Consider the following 20,463-nt stretch of genomic DNA (forward strand, 5'->3'; position numbering starts at 1 on the left):
TTGACCTGTCCGGCAGTTCCCTGGAAAACACCACTCCTTTACTTGTCTTTATTTGACCTGACTCAGAGCTTGCCCAGTGCCAATAACGTTTTCCCCAGATGGCATTTGTCAAAAGCAAACAAAGCCAACTGTTTAACATCAAGTTGCCTGAAGTATCAGTAACAGTTGGGGCAAACAACAAGCTGACCAGAATCTTAAAAGTAAAAGCTAGGTAATGAAATGTCAATAGGGGGTTTTGATAAGATCCAACATACTCCTTGAACTCCAGATGGCCAAGCTCATGCAAGTGCTCAGTAAAGAACTGAAAAGGCGACCTAAGCTTTGACTTCTTGCTACACTTTAAGCTCTGTACAAGTGGGAACTAAAAGCTAAAGCAGAGTTATAAACTGCCTGTCTAAGCATTGAAGGCATGCCCCATCATGCACACAGAGACCATCAGGAGACGCTGGGAGACTCACTGCTTCCAAGCATTAGAAAAATAACTGTCCAATCATTAGCTGTTCAGTACTAACCATGCAAAGACTTTGGTGGCCACACAGAAAAAGAATACAAAGTTTACATAAACAGTTCAGGAAAGTCACTATGCAAACAAATAACAAGAGCAGCAAACAAGAAGAAATCCTGATAAGCAGAATCTGATTTCCAGAGTTACCACATTAGGAATTATTTAATTATCTAATTTTCAACAAAAAAAAATTGTGAGACATGCAAGAAACAAGAAAGGATGATCTATACAGAGAGAGAAAAAAGACAGTTAATTGTCCCTAAGGAAGCCCAGACATTGGACTTATGAGACAAAGACACTAAAATGTTTTCTTTAAATATTTTATTAGATACGGTTTCAAATAGCTAAAGAAAATCGTATATGAAGTATAACAGTATCTCAGCAAATAGAGATTATTAACCAAGAGACAGAGATTACAAAAAAAGAAACAAACATTGTGGGGTTAAAAAGTATAATAATTTAATTCAAAAATTCACTGGAAGAGTTCAACTGCACATTTGAGCTGGCACAAAAATCACTGAACTTGAAGACAGGTCAATTGAGATTATCCAGGCTACGGAATGCAATGAAAAAAGAATGAAGAAAAATAAGCAGAGAATCAAAGACCTATATGAAACCATCAAGCATACCAACATATGCACAAAAAGAGTACCAGAAAAAGAGGAGAAAAAGGAAGGGGCAGAAAGAATATTTGAAGAAACAATACGAGGAAACTTCTCTAATTTGATGAAAAGCATTAATCTATACATCTAAGAAGCTCAATAAACTCAAAGTAGGATAAAATTCAAGAGATCCACACTGTAACACATCATAACCAAATTTTCAAAAAATAAAAGGATACTGAAAGCAACAAGAGAGAAGCAACTCATCACAAATACGGAATCATCAATAAGATTTCATATCTGATTTCTCATTAAAAACCATGGAGGCCAGAGGCAGTGGAAAGATACATTCAAATTCCTAAAAGAAAAAGACTGCCAACTAAGAATTCTAATTCCAGCAAAACTATTCTTCAAATATGAAGAAATTATGACTTTCTCAGATAAACAAAACCAAAGAGAGTGCATACTAGCACATCTTATCTACGAGAAATACTAATGTGGGTCCCTCAGGCTGAATTGAAAGGACAAGAGACAGTATCCGCATCTACGTAAAGAAATTAAGAAAACTGGCAAAGATAATTACATAGGTAAATATAAAAGAGAATACAAATGTATGTGTGGTTGTGGTTCCTTTCTCCTATGTGATTTAAAAGACAGCTGCATAAATCTAGACTTATAAATCAGTGTTAATGGACACTATTAATGTAGAAAGATGTAACTTATGCAATAATAGCATGAAGAAGGGGAGGGAATATATAGGAACAAAATTTGTAAACTTAAATTTAGTTAGTATTAATCCATATAGATTGTTACAAAATAAGGTACTATTTGTAAGTCTCAGGACAACCACTAAGAAAGTAACTCAGAGGGGGGCGGAGCAAGATGGCCGAATAGGAATAGCTCCAGTCTCCAACTCCCAGCCGAAGCGACACAGAAGACCAGTGATTTCTGCATTTTCAACTGAGGTACTGGGTTCATCTCACTAGGGAGTGCCGGACAATCGGTGCTGGTCAGCTGCTGCAGCCCGACCAGCAAGAGCTGAAGCAGGGCGAGGCATCGCATTACCTGGGAAGCGCAAGGGGGAAGGGAATCCCTTTTCCTAGCCAGGGGAACTGAGACACACAACACCTGGAAAATCGGGTACCTCCCACCCCAATACTGCGCTTTAAGCAAACGGGCACAACAGGAGAGTATATCCCACACCTGGCTGGGAGAGTCCCACGCCCACAGAGCCTCCCTCATTGCTAGCACAGCAGTCTGAGATCTAACCCCAAGGCAGCAGCCAGGCTGGGGGAGGGGTGCCCGCCATTGCTGAGGCTTAAGTAGGTAAACAAAGCCGCTGGGAAGCTCGAACTGGGTGGAGCTCACAGCAGCTCAAGGAAACCTGCCTGTCTCTGTAGACTCCACCTCTGGGGACAGGGTACACCTAAACAACAACAAAAGCAGCAGAAACCTCTGCAGACGCAAACGACTCTGACAGCATTGAAGAGAGCAGTGGATCTCCCAACACGGAGGTTGAAATCTGAGAAGGGACAGACTGCCTGCTCAAGTGGGTCCCTGACCCCTGAGTAGCCTAACTGGGAGACATCCCCCACTAGGGGCAGTCTGACACCCCACACCTCACAGGGTGGAGTACACCCCTGAGAGGAAGCTTCCAAAGCAAGAATCAGACAGGTACACTCGCTGTTCAGAAATATTCTATCTTCTGCAGCCTCTGCTGCTGATATCCAGGCAAACAGGGTCTGGAGTGGACCTCAAGCAATCTCCAACAGACCTACAGCTAAGGGTCCTGACTGTTAGAAAGAAAACTATCAAACAGGAAGGACACCTACACCAAAACCCCATCAGTACATCACCATCATCAAAGACCAGAGGCAGTTAAAACCACAAAGATGGGGAAAAAGCAGAGCAGAAAAGCTGGAAATTCAAAAATCAAAGCACATCTCCCCCGGCAAAGCAGCGCAGCTCATCGCCAGCAAAGGATCAAAGCTGGACGGAGAATGACTTTGACGAGATGAGAGAAGAAGGCTTCAGTCCATCAAACTTCTCAGAGCTAAAGGAGCAATTACGTACCCAGCACAAAGAAACTAAAAATCTTGAAAAAAAAGTGGAAGAATTGATAGCTAGAGTAATTAATGCAGAGAAGGTCATAAACGAAATGAAAGAGATGAAAACCATGACACGAGACATACGTGACAAATGCACAAGCTTCAGTAACCGACTCGATCAACTGGAAGAAAGAGTATCAGCGATTGAGGATCAAATGAGTGAAATGAAGCGAGAAGAGAAACCAAAAAAAGAAGAAAAAGAAATGAACAAAGCCTGCAAGAAGTATGGGATTACGTAAAAAGACCAAATCTACGTCTGATTGGGGTGCCTGAAAGTGAGGGGGAAAATAGAACCAAGTTGGAAAACACTCTTCAGGATATCATCCAGGAGAACTTCCCCAACCTAGTAGGGCAGGCCAACATTCAAATCCAGGAAATACAGAGAACGCCACAAAGATACTCCTCGAGAAGGGCAACTCCAAGACACGTAATTGCCAGATTCACCAAAGTTGAAATGAAGGAAAAAATCTTAAGGGCAGCCAGAGAGAAAGGTCGGGTTACCCACAAAGGGAAGCCCATCAGACTAACAGCAGATCTCTCGGCAGAAACTCTAAAAGTCAGAAGAGAGTGGGGGCCAATATTCAACATTCTTAAAGAAAAGAATTTTCAACTCAGAATTTCATATCCAGCCAAACTAAGTTTCATAAGTGAAGGAGAAATAAAATCCTTTACAGATAAGCAAATGCTTAGAGATTTTGTCACCACCAGGCCTGCCTTACAAGAGACCCTGAAGGAAGCACTAAACATGGAAAGGAACAACCGGTACCAGCCATTGCAAAAACATGCCAAAATGTAAAGACCATTTAGGCTAGGAAGAAACTGCATCAACTAACGAGCAAAATAACCAGTTAATATCATAATGGCAGGATCAAGTTCACACATAACAATATTAACCTTAAATGTAAATGGACTAAATGCTCCAATTAAAAGACACAGACTGGCAAACTGGATAGAGTCAAGACCCATCAGTCTGCTGTATTCAGGAGACCCATCTCACATGCAGAGACATACATAAGCTCAAAATAAAGGGATGGAGGAAGATTTACCAAGCAAATGGAGAACAAAAAAAAGCAGGGGTTGCAATACTAGTCTCTGATAAAACAGACTTTAAACCATCAAAGATCAAAAGAGACAAAGAAGGCCATTACATAATGGTAAAGGGATCAATTCAACAGGAAGAGCTAACTATCCTAAATATATATGCACCCAATACAGGAGCACCCAGATTCATAAAGCAAGTCCTTAGAGACTTACAAAGAGACTTAGACTCCCCTATAAAAATAATGGGAGACTTCAACACTCCACTGTCAACATTAGACAGATCAACGAGACAGAAAGTTAACAAGGATATCCAGGAATTGAACTCATCTCTGCAGCAAGCAGACCTAATAGACATCTATAGAACTCTCCACCCCAAATCAACAGAATATACATTCTTCTCAGCACCACATCGTACTTATTCCAAAATGGACCACATGATTGGAAATAAAGCACTCCCCAGCAAATGCAAAAGAACAGAAATTATAACAAACTGTCTCTCAGACCACAGTGCAATCAAGCTAGAACTCAGGACTAAGAAACTCAATCAAAACCGCTCAACTACATGGAAACTGAACAACCTGCTCCTGAATGACTACTGGGTACATAACAAAACGAAGGCAGAAATAAAGATGTTCTTTGAAACCAATCAGAACAAAGATACAACATACCAGAATCTCTGGGACACATTTAAAGCAGTGTGTAGAGGGAAATTTATAGCACTAAATGCCCACAAGACAAAGCAGGAAAGATCTAAAATTGACACTCTAACATCACAATTAAAAGAACTAGAGAAGCAAGAGCAAACGCATTCAAAAGCTAGCAGAAGGCAAGAAATAACTAAGATCAGAGCAGAACTGAAGGAGATAGAGACACAAAATACCCTCCAAATAATCAATGAATCCAGGAGTTGGTTTTTTGAAAAGATCAACAAAATTGACAGACCGCTAGCAAGACTAATAAAGAAGAAAAGAGAGAAGAATCAAAGAGATGCAATAAAAAATGATAAAGGGGATATCACCACCAACCCCACAGAAATACAAACTACCATCAGAGAATACTATAAACACCTCTACACAAATAAACTAGAAAATCTAGAAGAAATGGATAATTTCCTAGACACTTACACTCTTCCAAGACTAAACCAGGAAGAAGTTCAATCCCTGAATAACAGGCTCTGAAATTGAGGCAATAATTAATAGTCTACCAACCAAAAAAAGTCCAGGACCAGATGGATTCACAGCTGAATTCTACCATAGGTACAAGGAGGAGCTGGTACCATTCCTTCTGAAACTATTCCAATCAATAGAAAAAGAGGGAATCCTCCCTAACTCATTTTATGGGGCCAACATCATCCTGATACCAAAGCCTGGCAGAGACACAACAAAAAAAGAGAATTTTCAACCAATATCCCTGATGAACATCAATGCAAAAATCCTCAATAAAATACTGGAAAACCGGATTCAGCAGCACATCAAAAAGCTTATCCACCATGATCAAGTGGGCTTCACACCTGGGATGCAAGGCTGGTTCAACATTCGCAAATCAAGAAACATAATCCAGCATATAAACAGAACCAAAGACAAAAACCACAGGATTATCTCAATAGATGCAGAAAAGGCTTTTGACAAAATTCAACAGCCCTTCATGCTAAAAACTCTCAATAAATTCGGTATTGATGGAACGTACCTCAAAATAATAAGAGCTATTTATGACAAACCCACAGCCAATATCATACTGAATGGGCAACAACTGGAAAAATTCCCTTTGAAAACTGGCACAAGACAGGGATGCTCTCTCTCACCACTCCTAGTCAACATAGTGTTGGAAGTTCTGGCTAGGGCAATCAGGCAAGAGAAAGAAATCAAGGGTATTCAGTTAGGAAAAGAAGAAGTCAAACTGTCCCTCTTTGCAGATGACATAATTGTATATTTAGAAAACCCCATTGTCTCAGCCCAAAATCTCCTTAAGCTGATAAGCAACTTCAGCAAAGTCTCAGGATACAAAATTAATGTGCAAAAATCACAAGCATTCTTATACACCAGTAACAGACAAACAGAGAGCCAAATCAGGAATGAACTTCCATTCACAATTGCTTCAAAGAGAATAAAATACCTAGGAATCCAACTTACAAGGGATGTAAAGGACCTCTTCAAGGAGAACTACAAACCTCTGCTCAGTGAAATAAAAGAGGACACAAATGGAAGAACATACCATGCTCATGGATAGGAAGAATCAATATCGTGAAAATGGCCATACTGCCCAAGGTAATTTGTAGATTCAATGCCATCCCCATCAAGCTACCAATGAGTTTCTTCACAGAATTGGAAAAAACCGCTTTAAGGTTCATATGGAATCAAAAAAGGGCCCGCACATCCAAGACAATCCTAAGTCAAAAGAACAAAGCTGGAGGCATCACGCTACCTGACTTCAAACTATACTACAAGGTTACAGTAACCAAAACAGCATGGTACTGGTACCAAAACAGAGATATAGACCAATGGAACAGAACAGAGTCCTCAGAAATAATACCACACATCTACAGCCATCTGAGCTTTGACAAACCTGAGAAAAACAAGAAATGGGGAAAGGATTCCCTATTTAATAAATGGTTCTGGGAAAATTGGCTAGCCATAAGTAGAAAGCTGAAACTGGATCCTTTCCTTACTCCTTATACGAAAATTAATTCAAGATGGATTAGAGACTTAAATGTTAGACCTAATACCATAAAAACCCTAGAAGAAAACCTAGGCAATACCATTCAGGACATAGGCATGGGCAAAGACTTCATGTCTAAAACACCAAAAGCAACGGCAGCAAAAGCCAAAATTGACAAATGGGATCTCATTAAATTAAAGAGCTTCTGCACAGCAAAAGAAACTACCATCAGAGTGAACAGGCAACATACAGAATGGGAGATAATTTTTGCAATCTACTCATCTGACAAAGGGCTAATATCCAGAACCTATAAAGAACTCAAACAAATTTACAAGAAAAAAACAAACAACCCCATCAAAAAGTGGGCAAAGGATATGAACAGACATTTCTCAAAAGAAGACATTCATACAGCCAACAGACACATGAAAAAATGCTCATCATCACTGGCCATCAGAGAAATGCAAATCAAAACCACAATGAGATACCATCTCACACCAGTTAGAATGGCAATCATTAAAAAGTCAGGAAACAACAGGTGCTGGAGAGGATGTGGAGAAATAGGAACACTTTTACACTGTTGGTGGGATTGTCAACTAGTTCAACCATTATGGAAAACAGTATGGTGATTCCTCAAGGATCTAGAACTAGATGTACCATACGACCCAGCCATCCCATTACTGGGTATATACCCAAAGGATTATAAATCATGCTGCTATAAAGACACATGCACACGTATGTTTATTGCGGCACTATTCACAATAGCAAAGACTTGGAATCAACCCAAATGTCCATTAGTGACAGACTGGATTAAGAAAATGTGGCACATATACACCATGGAATACTATGCAGCCATAAAAAAGGATGAGTTTGTGTCCTTTGTAGGGACATGGATGCAGCTGGAAACCATCATTCTTAGCAAACTATCACAAGAACAGAAAACCAAACACCGCATGTTCTCACTCATAGGTGGGAACTGAACAGTGAGATCACTTGGACTCGGGAAGGGGAACATCACACACTGGGGCCTATCATGGGGAGGGGGGAGTGGGGAGGGATGGCATTGGGAGTTATACCTGATGTAAATGACGAGTTGATGGGTGCTGATGAGTTGATGGGTGCAACACACCAACATGGCACAAGTATACATATGTAACAAACCTGCACGTTATGCACGTGTACCCTAGAACTTAAAGTATAATAATAATAATAATAATTAATAAATAAATAAATAAAATAACTCAAAAAATATTTAGTAAAGGAAACATCAGAGCTGGGTGCAGTGGCTCACAACTGTATTCCCAGCACTTGGGAGGCCAAGGTAAGAGGATCACTTGCAACCAGGAGTTCAAGACCAGCCAGGCAACAGAGTGAGAGTCTGTCTCTACAAAAAATAAAAAAAAAATATCCAGACATGGTGGCACACACCTGTAGTCCTAGCTACTAGGGAGGCTGAGGCAGGAGAATCACTTGAGCCAAGGAGCTGGAGGCTGCAGTGAGTATGATGGTGCCACTACACTTCGGCTTAGGTGACTCAGTCTCTTAAAAAATAAAAATAAAAATAAAGAAACATCAAGGAAATTAAAATGGTATATTAGAAAATATATACTTAATACAGAAAAGGCAGAGAAAGCAATAACACAGTAATTAAGGAATGACAAAAAATTACTTGATATACAGAAAAAATAGCAAAATGACAGGTTACCTTAAGTGTTAGTAAATACATTAATTATAAATGGATTCAACACTCCACTCATAAGTCATAAATTCCTGGACTGAATAAAAAGAGAAATTAACAAATTTCTTCTGCATAACCAACAAGAGACAAAACTTAAAATATCTAAACATCTCATGAAAACTATCACCATTTATTAAACATTCTTCTCATTCAGCAAAATGGAAAATAGGTATTCATTTCAACTTGTCTTCTGATTCGGGGTGGCCCATTTAATGCCATTCAGCTTTCACAGGCTTATTTTGTTTTTCATGCCCAGTTTGGGCAAACTAAACAAAAGGTCTAACCTAATTTTAAGTTGTCTGTATAAAATTCATAATTAAAATAATACTTAATCTCATTTTTAATCACTATCTTTTACTGATGTCTAAGCATGTTGATTTTAAATAATATTCATGTAAGCCCGTCTGTCAGTGAAGCGTATTCATAAATTAATGGATCTTGCATGACACTGCAGCACTGTCTTTACTACAATTGCAGAAGTTCTGAACTCTCATAAAATGTAAGCAGCTTTTTAAAATGATTATGTAGACCTACTCTTTAACCACAGGTCTGAACATAATAAAAAACGTAGGAGATGGTAGACACAGAAAAGTCAGCCTTCTCTGAATACACGGAAAAAGTGATTTCATACTTCGCAAACTAATTATTTCATTCACCTAGTCCATGTTGAAAAGTAAATACCAAATTGTACATATTCTTCTAAGGAAAATAAATTATTTTACTAGAATTATAACAGAGCTCATTTTATAAAGTAATTAACATTACTTTTTATCCCATTTATTAAACCTATAACTACAAAATTTCTCATATTTCAAAATAAATTGTTGTATCCTCTACTAGTCACAGTAGATATGGTCCTAATTATTTAAGTAAAATTGGATAGCATATAGCCAACAATAATCTTTGTGCCACTTAGGAAATAAGAATAGATTTAAGAGGACATAAATTTGGATAAACATTTCAGAAGTACTGATAACATCTCATGCTAATTTGTTAATCTGTTTAGTAAAGTTATTGTTAGCATTAAAATTAATATATTCAAAACAAACATAATATATACAAAATACCTAAAATAACATAATACTCATAATATAGCCTATGAATAAAAGCACAGATTCAGGAAGACATGTGAGCAAACTCAAGCTCTACCGCTTACTGTTAATACAAACTTAGGTAAGTTTGCTCACTTGGAGACTCGGTTTCCTTTGTCTATGAAATGGAAAAAATGTTACTACCAAAAAGTAGCAGTTGGAATTCAATAAAACGACATACATAAAGGGTTTTACATGATGCTAGGCACAAAGATTTCCATAATTCTTAATCAAAAGAAGAGCACAGGTGATATATTACATTATACATCATTCATCAGGAATTCTGTGTAGATCAGTAGAAACAAAATAGTACAGGCAGAAAAGTCATTTAATGATTACAGACTCTAAACCTCTTAAAAAATAGTTTGAACTAGACCAATCTCTAAGGAACTGTTTCTGAAACTCAAAGATTCTACCTTAAAGTGGTGTCCAAAAAGCCAATGATACTGACTCCAAATTTCTTACAATAGCCTAAAGAACAAATTTCAAGAACACCAAACAGAGGCAGTGGACAGTAAGAACCTGAAAATATATATATACTAGTGATAATCATACTTTTATAAATTACTTTGAAAAATTATCAGAGTTAAGCACAAATATTTAATGTTAATTTCAACAGCGAAAACTGAAATACAATTTTACTATTTAACAAAAAGAAAATCATTAAATGACAGGCATATCCATATAACACAATAACCCACAACCATTACAAATCAGGTTCTCAAAATAATTCATGATGTACTCACAATGTGATTCTGAGTGAAAAGGGCAAAATATAAAACAATATTAACAATTTCGTCTTTAAAATATGTTTGCAAAAGAAAAGACTGAAACAAAAGCTACCACAATGTTTGCAGCAGTTACCTCAGATTACTGAAAATGGGGTAACTTTTTAAATAGTCTTCCTTCATTTCCAACTTTCTACTATAATCAACTATCATGTTCACAATCAAAAAAAGCAATACAACATCCATTTATGATTAAATTTTAAAGCTCTAAGCAGGAGTTAAAGAGAACTTCCTCAGCTGGGTCAAAATGATATCCATAAAAAACTTACAGCTAACTACTCAATGGTAAAAGACAACATACCTTCTCTACTAAGATGAAGAGCAATGCAAGGATCTGCGCTGATCTGACTTGTTCTAGTTAATATTAGTAGAGGTCCTAGCCAGTGCAGAGAGACAAGAAAACAAAATAAAACGCAAACAAATGAGAAAACGTGAAATAAAGCTGTCTCTACTAGCAGACAGCAGTAGCTACGAAAGTTACTAGAACTAATTTGTGAGTTTAACAAGGTTGTAAAATTCAAAAATTCAAGATCAATATTAAAATATTGATTCACGTACATAAATAATTGGAAATTTAAAAATTTTTAAAGGTTACCATTTACAACAGCACCAAATAATGTAAAACATTGAGATACAAACGTAACAAAATATGTGCAACATTTTTATGCTAAAAACTTAAAAACAGAGAAGTCAAAGACCAAATAAATGTAGAAAGGTTGTTTCATTGTTTTCTCTCTTGAAAGAGGCTCTCACTCTGTTGCAGAGGCTAGAGTGCAGTGGCATGATCACATCTCACTGCAGCCTCGACCTCCCAGACTCAATCAATCCTCCCATCTCAGCCTTCCAAGTAGCTGGGACTACAGGTGCACGGCAACACATCCAGTTAATTTTTCTAATTTTTGTAGAGATGGGGTTTTGCCCTGTTGCCCAGGCTGCTCTTGAACTCCTGGGCTCAAGCGATCCTCCCACCTTGACCTCCCAAAGTGCTGGGATTACAAGTATGAGCCACAGCACTGGGGCAGGAAAGGTATTTTATTAACGGATTAGAAAACATTTTTAAGATGTCAACTGTCCCCAAATTGATCTATAACTTCAATGCAATCCTACTAAAAATTCCACAATGCTTTTATATAGAAATAAAGAGATTCTAAAATGTACATGGAAAGAAGAAGAAAGAACTCGAATACTCAAAAATTTTTGAAAAATAACAAAGTTGGAGGACTCAGGCTTTTTGACTTCAAGGTACAATATAACGCTACCATAAAAAGGACTGAGGTTTTGACCAAAGAGACACACAAAACAATAGAACAAAATAGAGTCCACAAAGCAATTCACACAAACATAGTCAACTGATTTTTGACAAGGCAAGCCAAGGGAATTTAACAAAGAAAAGATAGTAAGAATAGTCTTTTCAACAGATGGTGCTGCAAGACTGGGGCATTCATACACACACACACATACACAGAGAGAGAGAGAGAGAGAGAGAGAGTCAGTCTTGATCCCTACCTCACACTACATGCAAAAATTAACAAGAAATTGGTCACAGACCTAAATCTAAAATCTAAAGCTATAAAAGTTCTGGGAGAAAACATAAGAAAAAAAATCTTTGCAACCTTGAATTAGGCAAAATTTCTCATGACAAAAAAGCACAAATCATAAGAGAAAAAAACTGATAAACTGTACTTCATCAAAATTTAAAACTTCTGTTCTTTGAAAGATACTGTTAAGAAAATGAAAGGACAAACTACAGACTCAAAGGAAACACTGTGAACATACATATGACAATGAATTTGTATCCAGACTGTATAAAACACTTGCAAACCAATAATGAACAACCCTATTAAAAATGAACAAAAGATTTCAGCAAACATTCAATCAAAGAAGATAAACAGATGGCAAAAAATTGCACAGGAAAAGATGCTCAATATGTTAGAAGAAAAATTCATATTAAAACATAAATGAGTTTTCACTAAATGCATATTAGAACAGCTAACATTAAAAATAAAATGACAAGTGCTGACCAGAATGTGGAGCAACTGGAACATCAAACGTCACCTGTTGGAATGCAAAATGAAACAGCTACCTTGGAAAACAGTTTGGTAATTTCTTTCTTTCTGTTTTTTTTTTTTTTTTTGAGTTTCACTCTGTCACCAGCCTGGAGTGCAGTGGCATGATCTCGGCTCATTCTAACCTCTGACTCCCTGGTTCAAGCAATTCTCCTGCCTCAGCATCCTGAGTAGCTGGGATTATAGGCACACGCAACCATACCTGGCTAATTTTGTATTTTTAGTAGAGATGGGGTTTCACCATGTTGACCAGGATGGTCTCGATCTCCTGACCTCATAATCTGCCCACCTAGGCCTCCCAAAGTGCTGGGATTACAGGTCTGAGCCACCGCGTGCAGCCAGTAATCTCTTATAAGGTTAAACATGCACTTGCACATGGCCCAAGAATTCCATTCCTAGATGTTTAACCAAAAGAAATGAAAACGTATGTCTACACAAAGACCTGTACCCTAATGTACAAAGAACAGCACATGAATGTTTATAGTAGCTTCATTCCTAAATGCCAAAAATTGTTCATCAAATGGCAAATAAACATATTATGATATATTCACACAATGAAATACTACTCAGCTGTAAAAAAAAACCAAGCATCAACATGGATGAATCAAAGCATTAAGTGAAAGAAACCTGAAACAAAAGGCTACATACTGTATGATTCCATTTACATAACATACTAGAAGAGACAAAGCTATACATAGGGACAGAGAACAGATCAGTGGTTGCTAGGACCTATGAGTGAGGGGAGGAAACTTTCTAGAATGATGGGAATGTTGTTTGGATTGTGGCAGTGGTTCCATTACCATATGCATTTGTCAGACTTTATACAGCAATATAATAAAAATTATTTTTTACTTATAAATCATACCTCAATAAACCTTAATGTTTTTTTTTTTAAAAAAAAAAAAAGCAACACACGCCCTTTTGAAAAATAAGGATCAATTTAAATGAGCTAAACCAAGCTTACTGGGTATGGGAATATGGCAGGGAGGAACAGTAAGGAGACCAAAAATCCTTAAAATACTGGAAATCTAAAATATTAATTTATCATTAGTAAATAAGAAACAGATATACATAAACACAAAGAGTTAATCTAAAGAGAGATGCCTTTTTCAATTAAGTGCTCATTGTTTGGACAGAAAACAAGAACATTTGATAAACTTTCAAGGAAGATTAAAAAACACAAGGAACAGGTTGATAAAGGAGTGCCATAATTATAACCCAGAGTTTGGGAACAACTTATCTAAAACATTCCCCTTCCATTTTACTTAATGGAACCAGTCTTATCCACTCATCCACCCCACTCCACTCCCACCCCGTCTTCTACTATCTTCATTCATAACAATCATATGTAATGCATACATCTTACACATATAGATAGGAGTACAACATAAAATGCCTGTCACACAAAATTCCTATTTGTCCATTTAAGCTTCAGACAAGCTCATTGTTAAACGTCTTTTTTCTCTTTTTTAATGCCACCCAAAAACAAAGTGATGTCCCTCTGGGATGATTTTCTGCAGTTTCTTTTGTCTGCTATTAAGTACTAAGATGATCAAAATAAACAAAAATGTCTCAGAAGTTTTGAGTGGATCACTCCAAGAAGAAGCTACATTTTTCCATTTAATAAAAGAGGTAAGTTGTAACTTTCATCACTTTGTTTTCTTTATGTTTATTCCATTGGGCTTATACTGTTGCTAGGAAACCAGTTCAGAAGATTTCCCAGCCCACAGAACACCCTCCTAGGCAGCCTGGAGGATACCAAACTTCGTAACCAAGGCAATTCTCTACCACACAGTTTACTGGTTAGCCAGCACCACACAGGTGCACTCTGCCCGGCATGCCCCTTATTACATTTACCTAACAGGTACAGACAGTATAACCAATCCCCTCAACGCAACCGAAATTGCAGCAGAGGGCAATCTGGTGATCCTGAAGTGTAGAACTCTCCGACAGCAGAGAACACAACAGCGAATTTGTTGTCAGTCCCTGTCACCCCACCCAACTAAATATTGTGGGGGGGGTTTTGCCTTAAATTGTGAAGTGAAATGTCAGCCCACTCCAATAACTCCACCACGCAACATGCAAACTGCTTCCAAAAACCATCATCCAACTCCCATTCGGATTAACATTTGGAGAGAAAGGTGGCAACAGTATTCGCACAGCTGAGAGGGGCGGGAAGGAAAGAGAATTCGGAAGGGGCCGCTGAGTCACCTAAAATTGTGACCAAGACTTCACCCTCCAGGAAATCAAGCTCTGCCCCAACTCTCATCAGGGAAGCAAGTGAGAGTAGCAGCAACAACATCATCCTACCAAAAAAACACTCAGCGCAGCTTTTAATAGGGTTCCACTCCTTAAAGTGAAGCCAAAAATAGGTTTCATGTCCAAAGCTTTCCTCCGCAGCTGGCGACACGCGCAGATGGAGGAAATATCTTTATTGTTGGGAAAGGGAGGCGCGCTAACGGGGATAAAGGATACCTCACCACTTGGCAAAGTTACTGGCTCCTAGCTTGACCCTGAAATGCCCCTTTTATTGCAACATGTGGCCCAAGAAACTCTAAGGAAATGTGGCTGGCGGACGCTGTAGAGCTTTTACGCCGGTGTACTTGGCAAAGTAAAAGGGGATACAGAAACCAGGCGCGTTCTGTGAGATCTAAGCAAGAATCAAGGTCTCCGTTCGATAGGCGCTTCGGTGACACAATAATCACGTGTTCGTGGGCGTAGACCTTCGAAAACACTCGATTCTGGGACGTGCAGGTACCGGTACCTACCGGCCAGCGCAGGAACGAGTGGGCACTCCCAGCCCCGGGAGCTGGCTCTGTTCCTGTGGGAGGTTGGTCACGCCCCCTGACTCCCGGTCGCTGCGACCGCCAAGGGCGAGGCCGGAGCAGGCGGGCTGCAGGCGGCGGAAATTCGGCCGCGCTCCTCCTCCGGGTGGGGCGCTCTCCGCCCGCCTCGCGCGTCCCCGACCCCAAGACCCAGGCCCCGGAAGGCGAACGTTCACTTACCTGCTCCCCTCTCTCGCTCTCCGCTGCCGCCGCTGCGCCGCTCACCCACGCTGCCCTGTGAGCCACCCCCAGCACACAGACCCTACGCGTACACCCGAGGCACGGCCCCAGGCCCTTGAGGTGAGACCGCGGCCCAGTCACACAGGTTGAAGTAGCCCACGCACCACCCGGCTTCGAACACCTCTGCCCCCGGAAGTTGATTTCCGGCAAGGCCCGCCCAACCCAGCGCCCGTCACTCAACGTAAACACGCGCGTCACGTGGCCCCAGGCTGAGACCAGGGTCGGGGCCCCATGTTCAGAGCCCTGCCACCCCAGCTTGAGCATGGTCTTAGGAGAGTTGCCCTGTGAAAAGGAGTGACTTTGCCTTGCTCCTTCCCAGTCTACCTCCTGTTAGTTACGCTTTCTCATTCCTCTTGAGTAGCAGGCCCTGTTTCTCCACCTAATCCCTGCAAATAAACCGTCCCCCAAATCAAAATGAGTTCCATCCGGAACTTTGTAGGATTGGTCCTAAGAAGATCCCGCCGAATCTCTTCACCACTTCCAAGCAGAGTAGAGTAAACACGGGGACTAAGCAAAGTGACTGACGTGTAGTAAGTGCTCAAGAAATGGATGTTGACTAGATGCTACCTCTCACCTTTGCCTATCTGAACTCTCAAGCACCGGATGCAAGTAGGCTGAGCGCCTCCGCCGACCAGTGACCAGTAAGATGACTTCGGTCAAAGAATTATGCGCTAGAGTTACTTTTGTTCTTGTCTTCAACTCCAGATCACAGCAATTCATACGTGCCATCTCTGTTGAAGAGTTTTCTTGCAAAGCCTTTCTTAAAAGCTTTCTGCCTAATAGCTTCTCCTGAAGCAATAGGAAAAGAATAGCGTAACTCACAGATTATTTATTTAAAGGAAGGAATGATTATATAGATGTCTTTGTCCGTTTCAGACTGTAAATAGTGATGAGAGAAACAGTCAACTAGCAGCCCACTCGGGAATGTTTCTTCCGTTTTTGCCATGGGAGGAATTTGAAAAAATTCATTCAACAGTTTTTTATTGATTGTATACCACATACCTAGTCCTGGGCCAAGTGTTGACAATTCAAGAGTGAACAAGGTAACACTCAAGATATTTGTCTTCAAGGAGCTTACAGTCTAGAGAGAAACAAAGACAATAACCTGGGGACTTTGAGCAGAAATTTCTGGAATATTCACATTCCTTGTATAACAAGTCTTCTTTAATCCTTGCACACTGGGTTTCTCAACTGTTGAATAAAATTGGCTTAAACCTGTAATCTGTGTTCTGTACTGGAAGTGGAAAATATTAGCAAGGCATCCTAAGAAGTGTGCCATAAGTGCTGGCCTAAGTAGTTAATGAGCAGTTTCAGTATTGAGCAAGTCACCTTGACTACATTATTTTTCCAGCCCACCCGCTTCTTTGTGCATACAAAAAACATTTCTATTATAAGAAATATAATGCTTTCTTATGCATATTTATCTGTCTGCTAGACTACCAAGTCAAGGACCACTTCTCACTTGTATATCCAGCAATCTACTCACTTCTCATTTGTCTTTGTATATCCAGCAGTCTAGCAAAGTGTCTAGTAGTTAGGAAAAAGGTATTAAATAAATATTCTTAAACTTAATAAAGTTACATTTATATTATTTTGTCTCTCATATCTCTTTCTGCTGGAAACCAGATAAGTTTCTGAGAGTTCCTTCCCATTGATGTATCTGTATGTTCACTGTGTCCCATTCAATACTAAACAGATTTATAATATTAAGAGTAACTAATATTTCTTACTAATATTTGCTATGTGCCTGGCATTAAATATTTTAAATCCCTTATATAACTTACCACAATAATTTTACAAAGTAGGTATATTAATATATTTACACTTTAGATGAGGTTACAGATTTAGGAAGTGTAAATTGACCAAGTGGATTTAAAGCCAGATCTGCCCAACAGAAGGACATGTTTAGTCACTACAGCACATCACTTTGCTTTTTATATCACTTGTTTATCAGTGAATTCAAATCTTACCAACTCCATGAAATCTTTCTCCCTTCCCCAGAGTAATCTCTTTTTCCTTATAAACTATACAATTCAATGATTTTAGTATATTCACAGAGTTGTGCATGCTTTACCACAATCAATTTTAGAATATTTTCACAATCCCAAAAAGAAACCTCATACCCTTTGGCCCCAACTTCTCCCAAGCTTCTCCCTCCTCTCCCCAGCCCTGGCAACCAGTAATCCACTTTCTGTCTGTATGCATTTGTCTGTCCTGAACATTTCATATAAATGGAATCATGCAATGTGTGGTCTTTTGTGACTGGCTTCTTTCACTTAGCATGTTTTCAAAGTTCATTTATCCCTTCATCGGTTGGGTTGTTTCTACTTTTTGAATATTATGAATAATGCTTCTGTTGACATTCATGTACAAGTTTTCATGTCAACATATGTTCTCCTTTCTCTTGGATATATACCTAAGAGTGGAATTGTGGAGTCACATGGTAACTCTATGTTTAACCCCTTGTGGAACTACCAGACTGTTTTCCAAAGTGGCTGTACTGTTTTACTTTCTCACCAGCAATGTATGAGGGCTCTAATTTCTCTATTGTGCCTTTTCTTGTCTCTTCTAGAACATATGTCTCTCTTACTTTTCAGAATACTTTTTCCATGAGCCATCTTGAATTATTATTCTTTGCTGTACATGTATCGGCAAGCCCATTTTTCTAATAGTTTGTGACCTTCTGAGATGAAAAATATGGTGTCTGCCCTTAAGAGAATCACATGTAGAAAAATATACAATAAAATCAGATATTACAGTGATAATAAACACTGAAATAAAGTTTATTGCTAAAATGTGGAGAAAACACCTCACTCAGCCTAGGTTAAACAGGAAGTACTTCTCATAGAATGTATCAAAGCTCAAGATTAGTCTTGAAGAATATGTTGGAATCCACCAAGCTAATGAAAGACGTGAGTATGCTCCAGAAAAAGGAACATATACCTTTGTATATATTTCCTTGTCTATGAACTGTGGAGGTAAGTATATTTTGCAGGTAAGCATACCATAGAAGCAACCATTGTGGTATGTAGGTATGCAGCAGGAGAAATGGGAAATGTAGATGGCAAGATGATGAGGAGTTTTGTAAACCGTGTTAAGGAGTTTGAACTGTATCCTAAAAGTAGTGGGAAATTGCTGGATTAGTTAAGCAAGTTTGGAGAAGAATTACTTCAGCAACAGTGTAGGGGAAGGATTATTGGGTAGGAAAGATGGGGCCAAGACTAGAAAAACAAATAAACCAGTTAGAAGACATAAAATAAAATGAGGAATTAATGACTGCCTGAGCCAAGATGTTAGCCATGGAATTGGCAGAAAGGATTGTAAAGGCACATGGGCAACAAAAAAAGAGGAAAGAAGCCAGGCACAGTGGCTTATACCTGTAATCCCAGCAAGGTAGGAGGATCACTTGAGCCTGGGAGGTTGAGGCTGCAGTGAGCCGTGATTGTGCCACTGCACTCCAGCTGGATGACAGAGCAAGACCCTGTCAAAAAAAAAAAAAAAAAAAGGAAGAAGAAGAAAGAACTGAAGATATATTCCAGGTTTCTGACTCTAATTATCAAGAGGAAGATTGGGCACTTGGTGATAAGAATAATGAAACACTGCAATGATGGTATCTTAGTTTGTTGAGGCTGCTATAAAAAAAAAAAATACTGGGTAGCTTATGAATGCAAATTTATTTCTCCCAGGTCTGGAGTCTAAGAAGTCCGAGATTAAGACACCAGCAGATTGGATGTCTAGTGGGGCTCTTTCTGGGTCATAGATTGTGCCTTCTAGCTGTGTCCTCATGTGGTGGAAGAGATGGGGCAGCTCTCTGGAGCCTCTTTTATAAGGGCACTAATCCTAGTCATGAGGCATCTGTCCTCATGACTTAATCACCTCCCAAAGGCCCCACCTCCTAATGCTATCTCATTGGTGATTAAGTTTAACATATGAATTGTGGGGGGACAAAAACATTCAGACCACAGCAGGTAGGTTGCAGGAATTTAAACTGACTACCCTTGAAGTTTATGTGCTGTTGCAGTCACCCACAGAAATGAGATGAACCCTCACCCAAAGTTTGGCTCATATTTCAAGACTTAGCATACCACATATGCACCAACAGGGTATACAAAGGTTTATTACTTACATAATGAGGCTTTCTAGGAAGAGTACAGCAGACTTCCTAAGCAGTTTTAAAATGACTTGAGAGAGTAGGAGAAAAAGCTGTTGGGATTTTTTTCATGGCTAGGACATGGCGCTTGGGTGAAAAAGCCCACACAGGGCAGGGACTGTATGGCTTGAATTTTCCACCAGCACCAAAATAGGAAACACCTATTTTCCACCATATCTGGATCTGGGCAAGCTTTCTTATCAGGTTGCTGAGATCCAGATATGGTACAAAAGGGAACAGGTGAGGACTTAAAACTTATCAAGAATCAAACATAAAAAATGATGTCAGACACAATTACATCTTCTTAGATATAGTTTAACTGCAACTAACAATATAGTTGTTACATATTTATATGCTTTGAAAGTGATTATAATGGACACTGTCGTTGCCATCCCAACATTTATTCCAGTCTTCCCACATTGTGTAGAGTACACCTAAGAAATTTAGGTGAAATTAACCTCACCTTTATCACCATAGTCCAGTTAAGATAACCCAATCCCAACCTACGTTGTTCCCCTGGCCACAAGAAGTTGTTCAGGGTTGAGCAAATCAGCACCAATTACAGGACTTTAGCCCCAAAATTGTGGGATGTGGCTCCTTTCTCTCCCTTGATAAATGAGAAAGCATGTGGTTCTTGTTACTGAGGGCAGTCATCTT

General features: G+C 39.2%; 2 protein-coding genes across 12 annotated transcripts in view; one reads left to right on the forward strand and one right to left on the reverse strand.

Annotated features, from left to right (window-relative positions):
• The window catches only part of LOC105492180 (coiled-coil domain containing 91), a 372,391-nt gene extending 356,657 nt beyond the window's left edge, over nt 1-15,734 (reverse strand). For 3 of the 11 annotated variants that reach the window (XM_024796158.2, XM_024796160.2, XM_011759194.2), the window contains exon 1: nt 15,597-15,732. The gene's annotated coding sequence lies outside the window, so the exon portion shown is untranslated. Of the gene's footprint in view, nt 1-8,336; nt 8,450-10,826; nt 10,844-15,359; nt 15,379-15,596 lie in introns of those variants that run through there. The other 8 variants (XM_024796159.2, XM_011759196.3, XM_071071975.1 and 5 more) reach the window with 7 other exon arrangements.
• Nucleotides 99-15,746, forward strand: LOC139356493 (uncharacterized). The gene is made up of 4 exons (XM_071070581.1): nt 99-211; nt 12,510-12,624; nt 14,727-14,871; nt 15,313-15,746. Exons 1-4 carry the CDS (start codon nt 99-101, stop codon nt 15,744-15,746), a joined length of 807 nt encoding a protein of 268 aa, XP_070926682.1.
• The last annotated feature ends 4,717 nt before the right edge of the window (nt 15,747-20,463 follow it).

Source organism: Macaca nemestrina, chromosome 10 (genome assembly GCF_043159975.1).
Source record: "Macaca nemestrina isolate mMacNem1 chromosome 10, mMacNem.hap1, whole genome shotgun sequence".
In the NCBI taxonomy this organism is placed as follows: domain Eukaryota; kingdom Metazoa; phylum Chordata; class Mammalia; order Primates; family Cercopithecidae; genus Macaca; species Macaca nemestrina.

Coding starts and splice junctions, on each gene's coding strand:
- LOC139356493 (XM_071070581.1), top strand. CDS start 99: ATGGCATTTGTCAAAAGCAAACAAAGCCAACTGTTTAACATCAAGTTG. Junction 212..12,509: donor ATCTTAAAAGTAAAAGCTAG/GTAATGAAATGT, acceptor AATGCATATTAG/AACAGCTAACATTAAAAATA. Junction 14,872..15,312: donor AACTCTCATCAGGGAAGCAA/GTGAGAGTAGCA, acceptor TCGTGGGCGTAG/ACCTTCGAAAACACTCGATT.